Consider the following 11,394-nt stretch of genomic DNA (forward strand, 5'->3'; position numbering starts at 1 on the left):
CAGACTATTATGCAAGTAAATTAAACAGTAATGGTAGAACATAGCAAATGTTTACTATGCTGCTTTGCCTGTTTTTTAAACAATTTTAATGACATTATCCTTGGAGTCCAGGAAGATGAAATTATTTTTTCTAGAAAAAAATGATGAACAGAGGACATATCAAAAAAGGTCTAAATTGTAAATGCTTCTCTTTTGTTGTTTCAGAAGAGGTTTAATTAAGGATGCTTTCCAGATGTCTGGTTTGATGTATTTGGCTACCAAAGCAGTAAAAAGATAAAAAGTACACCAAAATAAGATAACAATTTGAAACTAAATGGATGACTGTTAATAAGTCACATATTTCGTAGATGCACTGATATATTTAAAGAATGGACTTTCTGAGAAAGTTGTGGGCTGAAAACATTCCGATGATAATTTAGGAATAACTAAATAAATAAATCCCAAGTAAACAACTGGTGCCAAAATCATAAACTGAAACTAAATGCCAAAAAATACATTGTTTCCTTGGGAAAGACATCTATCCCAAGGTTCTACCACACTGATAATATCCACCTAAGAGTGTTCAGGATTTAGGAATTTAAATGGCAGTGACCTAACGTTTGACCAATGCACACCCATTGTTGTATGAAAGTCCTTCTATACTGCACAGCTTCTAAACAAAGGGATTGTGGCTAGATCTAGGGATGTCATTTCCCCCTTTACTCACCCCTTATTAGGTCACTCATTGAATATAATACCCTCTTTGGCATGTATCTGTCCAGACACATGCAACAACTGGAACATCCATAGAGGTACCTTACATTTCTTACATGGACCATCTCAAAGCCTTGTCACTATGCTCGGTATCCTGCAGAGTGCTAAGAGGTGACTTGTGTCTGACATACAAGGCATCCTCTGACCCATTACTAATGAATTTACTACACATCAACAAGTGAAATGGCATCAGAAATACTCAGTCTAGAGATCTAAACCTCTTCTGCAACTTCAACAGATCGGTTTGTAAGGACAGCTGTATCTAGCAGAGAACACCATTGCTCTGGAACAGATTCCCCATCCACATAAAACAAAGTTCATCCCTGCCCATATTCAAGCGCAACCTCGATCTATGGATGGGAAAAAAGAAAATTTACTCCAGGGCTACCCACTACTAATGGATAGAGGCAGCTCCTAAATGCTTTATCCCATGCAAACTACACATTTTTATAACTCCAAGACAACACAAAATAGAGAAAATGAAAATAGTGAGACACACCACCTTCTCAAGCTTCTCAGAGTTTCATGCTGATTTAAACCAACCAGCGACATTCACATTACAATGCTCTGAGCATTGCTTAACTGGACATCGAGAAGCTGTAGGGATAACCATGGATTCAGGCATGAAACAGTTATGTCTGAGGATGGGGGAATACAGTTTGTTGCTTTACTTTTTAAGCATATCAATTCTAGAGAAATGGGCTGGGTAGACAATACAGACCAAGCAGTTTTATTTTCTGTTATTCTTTATGTCAGCATTTATGACATTGAAGTGCTTCACTGTGCCAGCAATTAGTCTGTATCAAGAGTTTCAATGGAGTGTGAGGACCCTGAAAAGTCTTTAGTCATGTACAAAAAAGATGAAAAGCACACCACTCATACGTAAATTATTTGTGAAGTGGTTAGGAATACCACTAGTATTTAAGGAAGAAAACAGTATCACGTCCAAGCCATCAAAACACAAGCTCAACAAAAGTACATATGCAAAACAGATATTATGATTTCTACTTTCTAAGTGTTGGGGGGGTAACCTACTGTACTTCACTGTATTAATGTAAAAAAAAAAAACGTTGTGAGAAACTAACAAAAGTTTCACTCCCCCAACAGATATGACTGATGATATCTTGTTAGCGCAATTCATATAAACACTATTAAACAGTGCAATGTAATGCCTCCTTGCGAAGTGCCAAGTTTAAGCTACAACTAACACATAGCAAAGATGGTTGAGCAATATTATTTATAGTCACATAGAGAAATACTTTTACTATTTATAAATACCTACTAAATCAGAACACAAGGGGCAAATACTCATAGGCATGCATTGCATACTTCGCATCAAACTGTAGTGTTTGTTGTTATTTTTTGGCATGTTTGATCCCTGTACTGGTCTCACTACCAGCACACCACAGTTAGGCTAATTCATTCCAAACTTTTGGCCAAGAGCTTGATCATGGTGTGTTTATTATCCAGTGCAAGCTATAAGGAGGATTTTCCTTAAGTCCTAGCTGTTGCTTCCCTTGCACACGTCCCTGCAGTACTCAAGGGGTGGCTGTGAAGCGGTGTGGTGAGGATGCCACCCATTTCTATTAGTAATACAACCTTTCAAGAAGCCCTGGCCCCCTTATAAGCACGTTTCCTGTGAAGTCAACCGGGTATCACTGATAACAAGTGTGGCCCTAAGACCCATACCTCCAACCATTCCCAAGAGGAAGCAAGCAGATACTGCCTAATTATTTCTGTCCTTCCCCCACTGTTTTTTCCAGTATCCATACCAGTACCTGAAACCTTATTGTCTATGCCACAATTAAAGCCACAAAGCTGGCTGTTTTATGAATCATGCAGATTCACACTGTGCGGGATTCATTATCTACTTATTTATTTATCAAAGCAGACCAAAGAACCCCTTTAAAAGTAAACTGCCTTATGTGGGGTGGGGGGGGGAGTCACCAACCACATACCATGCAAGCCAGGATATATAAATTATTTTTCAGAGGGGTAAGATTTCATCCACACAAGGACACAATGCTCCCCTCCTTCAAATATACAACTTATTAAGAATACACGTGAAGTGGCAAAAAAGACTGACTTGTCCACAGTGATGCATGCTTAGTGTAATTTTAGCCATCCAATTAAAGGATTCTATTGTACATAAAAAATACTAAATGCTTTACATCTGCAATTCCAAGTGTGCTATTTAAACAATACAAACGATGGATAACTATGTTGGTGAAGAGTGCAGCTGCACTGCTGTTCAGCATACAAGTTGCAGTCGGGGGAGTAGCCAGACATTTGCAATACTCAGGAAGTTGGTGCACAGTCCCAAAAATCTACGTCCCTCGTTACACGTGTTATTTACACGAACATTTTACCATGTATGTACATCATAGAAAATTAATGGAGAAATCATTCCGAATGAAGTACAGTAACTAACTTTATCTGAAAACAAATTCGTGCGTCAGCCTGATGCTCCTTTTGTTCATTCTTACTTCAACTCTGGCTACGGGCATGCATCACTGGCCAACTCCTTTCTCCAAATATCAAACCCTGTGCATGATGGTCTGCCAGGTTTAAGACTGGACTTTATTCTTTTTTTCTCAATAACAACATGGGCGTTCCCCAATGAATGTGAAGTGAAGAAGCCGTACCAACAGAAAATCTGATTCACTGTGACATTTTCATCAGCTTACCAAACGTAATGCCAAAAGAGGAGAAAAACTGCTGAAATACAGCCCTGAACATCAATAAGTCCCTGTCTCATAGACTACACCGTAGCCTGTCAGTTTGTGTTCAATTAAAGTTCAGTTCATTAAAGTTCAGTAAGTCATCAGCAGCACTTTCTTTTGGGAAATTGATATGAAAGACCTTCAGGTCTGAGAAAGAAAATAGTATTTGAGGTGTACTGTATGCATACAGTCCTCGGCAACATCGACATCAACAATAATTTGAAAACACCACCCCACCCCCAAAACACACACAGAGTATGTCCAGCTCCTGAACACTTGGCAGCATATGCACACGTAGGTAAGTCTATTAAATAACTGTTCAATTTCCATGGAACTACATACCCCCCCCCCCCCCCCTTTACCCAGCGTAAACAAATTATCTCGCTTAGATAGCTCCTCATACAAAAATGAACTGGTTTCATTCCAGTTGTACCCCGAACACCACCTACCTTCACAAACAGTTCAATGACTGGTTCTTTGTCCTCTTTCACTCCGTTCTGTGGTACTGAGAAAGACATAATGCTGCTGCACCAACTTTTATATAAGATTTTTTTACTGCTCAGTCCTTGGAAAGTCCTTTTTGACGGGCTGGGCGCTTCTTTTTCTGTCTGGAAGCTCGCGCCAGCTGCTAACGGTCTACTTTTTTTCCTCTCAAAAGGTTGGGTTTAAGCCCTGACGAGTCCTCTACTCTTCGTCACTTTTTACGTTATACACACAAAGATATGTGTGTCCCTCACAGGGTGTAGCAGGAGCTGCTTTAGTCTTGTAGTTAAGAAGAGCTCTATACCTCTAACGGAACTCATGCACTCAGAATTATTGTAAGGGTCTCCCTCCAGCTGGGCAGCGAGAGGAGAAAAAGGAAACTGGGATATTTTAAAGCTCTGATGTCATGCCTCTCGATTCGCCGGAGTGTGAGGGGGGCCAGTGAAGGGGAGGAGATGCTCGGGCAGTCTTATTTTCCAGAACCGCAGTATCCACTCCTCGTACTTCTAAACGAGGTAGGGAAGTAATATATTTCAGTGGCCTTGTGGCGGTTTTTTGCCAGTCTGGCCCTATAACTCACTCCCCGTGTGATGTCTCACTTATCTTTTTTTTTTTTTCTGGTAAGAATGAGATGTAGTTATTCAAGTTAGACATCGGAGACTGGTACAAGACGGGATGGAATGAGAGCTTTCTGTTGAGTAGAAACAGCTTAACTAGTGCTTACAGATAACGTTTTCAATACAATGTACTCCAGCGACACGGCTCCTGAAATAGTCCATTTTTGTAACGCCAAACTCATGTTTTGGTATGGGTAATTGACTAACTAAATGGAAAAGTACACCTCTATGAGAGTTTGTAACTCGTAACACACACCTCTCAATTGTCTAGTTTCGCAGAATGTCCTGATTATTGCCTCAAAATGCTGGTCTGTTCAGATAACTTGGAACATGTTTTTTTGGGAGTGCGATGAATTGGCAGATTAAAAAAAAATTCCGTACAGGGTACACTTGTCAGTGATATTAGGGGGAGCAAATAGCTGAAACTGAGGAAAATATTATTGTGAGCTAGGAGCATAGGACACAGAATAGTAGAGATGTGTTAGTTGAGCTTAACAGTAGATGTTGGTTCACGAACGATCACTGCTGTAGTTATATAGGTTACACCCTGCCAAGGATATAAGTGACAGCCAGCTTTCAAAGCTACAGGGCATCTTCCATTAGTCCAATCTGGCTAAAAGATAGCATTAGGTGCTAAGGGCTTCAGAGCTTTTCTGCCAGCATACTAAGGTAGGCTGAGCTCTGAAAGGACAATGCTAGGAGTAACAAAAAATAAATAATAAATGTCCACACCCTAGCATAGAAAGAAAAGCAAAGGAGATGGAGGGAGCTGCTATGATCAGCAGTGATCATTCAAACATCTACTGTTATGGTAAGTTCAACGCGCACAAGTGTACTTTGTTCTTCATATTGATCACTGCTGCAGTAGCCTTAACTATATAGGTAGATTACCATAGCTAACTATATTTGGAAGGGGGAAGGATATGGGTTCAGGAGCCCCTGGAGAATAGTCCTAGAGAAGCTTGATCTAGACCTAGTGAAGAAATCAAGCTTATAGTGATTTGTAAAAAGTATGTACAGAAGACCAAGTAGCAGTTTCTAGAATACTTGTAGAATCCAAACCATATAGATGAAGCCAAGGCCCTGGCAGAGTGGGCCTTGACCCTACCTGGAATAGATGACCTATTGTGAGTATAGCAAAAGGTAGTAACCTGGGATTTCCAAGATGATTGCACAGAGTGTAAAATCCTAATTGCAGCTCTCCAAATGTTAAAACAGAACTTAGAAAATAGAGCCAGTGAATTTGTATTTATGAGTAAATTTTGGTTATTGACTTGTAAGTACATTGCTTGGATGCCAGCAGAGAAGAATTTTAGATAACCTAAAAGAAAAAAAATCAACCACAAAGGGAAAAAAATGCTGGCTGGGAAGAATCCTGCAGCTGTTCAGGAAAAAGCAGTTCAGGCTCTGGCTTTGGTGCGAGATACAACTTTCCATAATCTAGAGGAATAAATAGGTCAAATGTGTGCAAAGCTGATTAAAATAAATGAAGCACTGAAGGTGTAGACTGGCTAAAAAAAAAACTGGAAAAATGGAAGAGGCTTTCAAAAGATATTCAGATGAGCTTATAAAACTGCAAATATCAGAGGATGAAATAAAGAAAAGGCTGGCTGAGTATGAGTCTGCTCAAGAAGAGATGTTTCAACAAATGGTAGAATTAGAGGACAGAGCATATAGGGAAAACCTGATCCTTTCTGCTGTTACTGTTAATGAAATAAAATTGAGACACTGATGTTTCCCACATATTTGTTAAACGGAGAGGAACTTAAGGAATTGATAGTGGGAATTATTAGGGAAGATAGAAATTTCTTCAGAAAATGTAGCTAGGGAGTGGGATAAAATGAAAGTGGAGTCCGCAAATAGTGTAGAAATAATAAAAGAAAAAGTGATATGGGTTATGAAGTAACAAAAATTATTTAGAGGGACTGACAAAGGTTAAAGTATTGCAGAACGGGGGGGGGGGTGCTCTCGCAAAATAAGAAGAAGCACAACTGCAGTGTGCGAAAGAGAAAATAAAGGACCACTTCAATAATATGCATAAATTGAGAAAGATTGCTGTTAAGCAACTGTTTTGATAATAACTCCAAAGCACAAAAGCTTTTAGCACAACAGCTCAAGCAACAGAAAGTAGAAAGGATTTTGCCAAGTTTAGGAAGCCAATAACAAGGACAATTACCTTCAATCCTGTGGAGGTATTAGAACTATTTCAGAAATCTTATGAAAATCTGTGTAAACAGAGAAATGTGGAAATCAAGAAAAAGTACAAATTGAAATATTTATAAAATAATTAAATATGCCAAGGTTAGAGGTAGCTGAGGCTTGGTTGCTAACAGCTAGGATAGGAAGCGATGAGATAAAAATGATGATGTAAAACCAATCTACAGGAAAGTTTGCAGGAATAGATGGTATTCTTGTGGAAGTTTGGAAGCTATGAGGGAAGAAAGTGATAAAGATCTGGAAGGTTTTGTTTAACAGTATTTTAAAAGGTGGAGAAGCATAGGTTCATAGGTAGGTACTAAGTTATCAGCCCTAGGGCCTATACAAGGCTAGCCAAAAAGGTACCCTGGCTTTCACCACCAAAGAAGATTATTTACCTGTGCCCCTGTCGAGCAGAGCCACAGAGGTGATCCCCGGGGTGAATTTTCTATTTCCCATCCAATCATCAAGATTTTTCTTGAAGAGAGCTAGTGAGGAGCTTTGCTTGATAAAGATAGGTAGTTTGTTCCAGAGTATGTGAAGTCTCTGGGATAGGAATCTATCCCTCCAGCATGTCCTGTTTAATGTGGTGAGAAGGTTTAGATCCCTAGAGCATGTAGTTCGGAGGGATTGGGGTTTCTTTAGGTGGAGCATGTCCAACAGCTCAGGGTTTGACATAGCTTTGTATGTTAAGCAGAGATTGCCTCTGAGTAGGCGATATGTGACAGAGTAAAGCTGGAGTTTTTTGAGACGGTCTGCATAGGGCATCTATTTGAGGCCAGTAATCCTCTTTGTGAGGTATTTCTGTGGCCTTTCCAGTTGTTGCAGATGTCTTGTGAGGTACATACCAAAAGGGGCATTGTAGTCTATAATGGGTCTGATGAGTGACGAGTAGATGGGAACAATGACCTCTTTTTTCCTGGATGAGAAGCCTTTTGTGATGAGGTTTGCCACGTAGAAGGATTTCCTGAATACTGTGGCAATGTGTTTATCGAAGGAGAGGCTGCTGTCTACCTATGTCCCAAGGTCTCTTACCACACTTTCGGTGTTAAGTAGACTACCACCAATGTGGTAGTTCTTGGGTACAGAGCTTTTACCAAAGGGGATGACAATGCACTTTTTGGCATTGAGCTTGAGGCCATGGCACTGACACCAGGCATCTGTCTCTGTGAGGCCCTTCTGTAGGATGTCCACATCATTTGGGGACTCAACTATGGCTCCTAGTTTGCAGTCGTCTGTGAAATCCGCTAGCCTAAGGCCATCTGTGCTAGCCTGTACTTCAGAAAAGTAGATGCCAAACAGGAGAGGACCCAGGACTGATCCTTGTGGTACTCCACTTGTCACTGGCCTGGAGTCGGATTTTGAATCTGCTACTTTCACAGTGTGGGTTCTGTCGGTGAGCCAGCTGGCAACCCATCTTGTGACATAGGAATTTATACCTAGTTTCGTGAATTTATTTATAATTTCAGAGTGGGGGATGGTGTCAAAAGCCTTGGCGAGATCTAGATTGGCTGTGTAAACCACCTTATCCTCGTCTACGGCTTTGGTGACTGCTTCAAAGAAGTCAATCAGGTTTAGGAAACATGATCTGCCTTTTACAAACCTGAACTGGATGGGGTCCAGAGTTTGGAGGTTACCAATGTATTTGTTTATAAGTTCCATGAGTTCCATGGCCTTGCAGACCAGGCTCGTTAGGCTAATGGGGCGGTAGTTCCCTGGGTCTGTGGTGGCTCCCCCTTTGTGGAGTGTGATAACAGTCACCATCCGCCATTCAATGGGCACAAAGCCTGAGCATAAACATCCTGGAAGAAAGCTGTGGTTGTAATACCTAAATATAGTAAAGACCCATGAGATCCAGCTTCATAAAGGCCCCTTTAAATTCTAAACCATGATTACAGTGGTGTAACAGTTAGTGTTGTCGCCTCACAGCAAGAAGTTCTCTGGTTCGATTCTCGGCTGGGGTGCCTTCTTTGTAGCGTCTACATGTCCTCCCTGCGTTCATGTGGGTTCCCTCCGGGTGCACCAATTTCTTCCCACATTCCAAAGACATGCATCTGGAGAAAATGGGCTCTGGCGCTGCTGGACTTTCCCAGTAAACAAATGTTAAATAAATAAAAAAATAAAGTGCTTATTTCTATAATGACTAAATGAATGGCAAATATGATACCAAAATTGATGGATAAGGATCAATGTGGTTTTGTGGAGGGGAAGCAAACATTTGGCAACATTAGAAGAACAATGATGATCCAGAGGGAAGCAGAATGTAAGAAAATACTACTGCTGATGGTGGGTCTTGATGCAAATAAACCCTTCCACAGAGTAATCTGGGATTTTTTGAGTAGGGCAATGGAAGCATTTGCATTCCTTGGCAAAATTATAAGTTTAATTGGGAGGATATATGAGTGATCAGAGGCAAAAATTAAAGAGGTGGTGGTTCTTTGATAACTTCTCTTTGAACAGAGAAACCAGGCAGGGGTGTCATCTTTCCCCTTTGTTATCTGTGTTATATTTAAAACCATTTACAAAGAAAATAGGGAGTCCAAAATTTAAGGGTATAATTGGTATGGTAATCAAGAAAAGTTGGCTTTATTTGCAAATGATATTAGTCTTTTCAGGATACAAAATTAATGAAGATAAAAACAAAGGCAACAGATGTAAACTAAGTACCCACACACAAATTGGTTCACCTATGCCCATATTTATGGGGACATGCTAAAATGAAGTACTTAGGGGTAGATGGTAAGTGAAAGAAATTATAGCCAGATTGTTACTTTTACATGCAGTGCAGTTGCCCCCCCCCCCAAGTGTTATGGAGGTTCTGATAATCATGAAAGAAAGTGAATGAAATTATAGCCAGCTTGTTACTTTAACACTGCACCCCCCATGCATAACACACACGCAGATCAGTGACTTGTTTTAGGAGTCATCTGGAACACTGCATACATGTCACTATCCCTGATTTCACAGACTGTCTTTGATTCTGTCTCAATTTTGCCTGGTCCTTTTGCTGGTAAATCAGTGTCAGTTTTATGCTTATTGTCCAAAGACTTCATGTTGATGCAAAACACGTTAGTCTATTAACCATTTAAGTGAATTAAAATAATATTTGTTCCTGATTTTGAACCTTTATTCTGTCATTATTTGGCTTTGAACAACAAAAAAAAAAAAGTGGAGAGATAAAGAATTTGGTGTCCATCCAATATTTATAAAACTCCTTGAAAGAAAAAAAAAAAACCCTGAAAATTTGGAGTGTTTACTCTTCTTAAAATCCCCAGGTAAGCAAGGAGATCAGTTCTTCTAGGCTACCAGTCACTAGTCTTATATCTCTTATGTTCTTCACTGATCCCAACAAGGGCCTATTAGAATCTGTTCAGGATGGTATGTTTATTATTAATTTTATTTTACATTTGTTGACCGGGCTAGTCTAGCTGGATACATGTCCTTTTTCAGTAGAGGCCCGGGGAGAAAAGCTCCAGAAGAAAAGAAAGTACATATCATATACAAGCAGAAGTAGATATTATACATAGTATAGTCAGAAAAAAAGAAGGTGCATATCATATACAAGCAAAAGTAAGTATTATACACATAAAGACATATAAACAATTGGCTATACATTCTGTTGACTACAGGTGCAAGCAAGCGTAAATATTATTCACATAAAGACATAAAAACAAATTGGCTTTAATTCCATTAAGAAACAGGTGGAGGCTTTTGTAGTTAATCTAAGAAGGTTACAATGTGCTTCCTTCTGGGAAAGAGGATGATTTTAGGATGGGAAGAGGCTAGGAGGTGTTGGACGCGTTTGGTGTTAGTCTGGTTTAGTACAGGGGCATAGCCAGTGGGACTTAAGGAATTCTTTGAGGTGATTTTGAATTGATTTAGAGAGGTCAAGAGTCTTAGTTTGTTTGGGAGGGAGTTCCAGAGTTTTCCAATGGAATTGGCATAGAGAGCGTCACCTCCCGAGTTGTTAGATTTAATGGTTTGCACTTGGAGGCTTTTAGATGATCTGAGGCAAGTGAGGTTGGAGTAGGGGGTAAGTATTTTGCTCAATGAGGGGGTTTTGTCTGGTTGGTTCATTATTTTAAATGCCTCAGCAAGTTGGTTGAGTTTGAGTATATTGGGCAATTCTAACCAGTCAAGTGATTTTAGGTTTAGGCAGTGGTGGGTTTGATAAGGCATTCCCGTTATAAATCTGGCTATATGGTTATAGGCTGTAGAAAGTTTATTGAGCTCACTCTTGTTGAGAAATGAGAGTATCGGGGAGGCATATAGAAGGGTGGAAAGGAGATGGGTGCATGCGATAGTTAGTTTGGTGTGTGGGGTTAAGAAGTTCTTTATTCTATACATGGACCCGAGTTTTTTGTTTACAGACTTGATGGTCAGGCTGACAAGTGTATCAAATTTTAGTTTGTGGTCAATGGTCACACCTAGTAGTTTGGTGTTGGAGACCGGTTCAATAATGGTACCATTGGTAGAAGACACTTGGAAGGTTGGGTTGTTGACATTTAGTGGTTCTTTTCCTTGGGAGGTAGTTACAGTGGGGAAAAATAATAGTAACTTGGTTTTAGTAGGATTAAGTAAGAGTTTTAATTCGGAGAACCATTTTTCTACTATAGTAAAAC

At 39.9% G+C, this 11,394-nt stretch overlaps 1 protein-coding gene across 1 annotated transcript in view; it reads right to left on the bottom strand.

Annotated features, from left to right (window-relative positions):
• The window catches only part of CLIC4 (chloride intracellular channel 4), a 1,305,478-nt gene extending 1,300,952 nt beyond the window's left edge, over positions 1-4,526 (bottom strand). Inside the window, exon 1 of the mRNA XM_044083084.1 lies at positions 3,926-4,526. Within this exon, the coding sequence (XP_043939019.1) occupies positions 3,926-3,994 (69 nt within the window). The 5' untranslated portion in view covers positions 3,995-4,526. The remainder of the gene's footprint in view (positions 1-3,925) is intronic.
• Positions 4,527-11,394: the final 6,868 nt, after the last annotated feature.

This window comes from Protopterus annectens, chromosome 1.part1 (assembly GCF_019279795.1).
Source record: "Protopterus annectens isolate FY-2018-M chromosome 1.part1, PAN1.0, whole genome shotgun sequence".
Taxonomy (NCBI): domain Eukaryota; kingdom Metazoa; phylum Chordata; order Ceratodontiformes; family Protopteridae; genus Protopterus; species Protopterus annectens.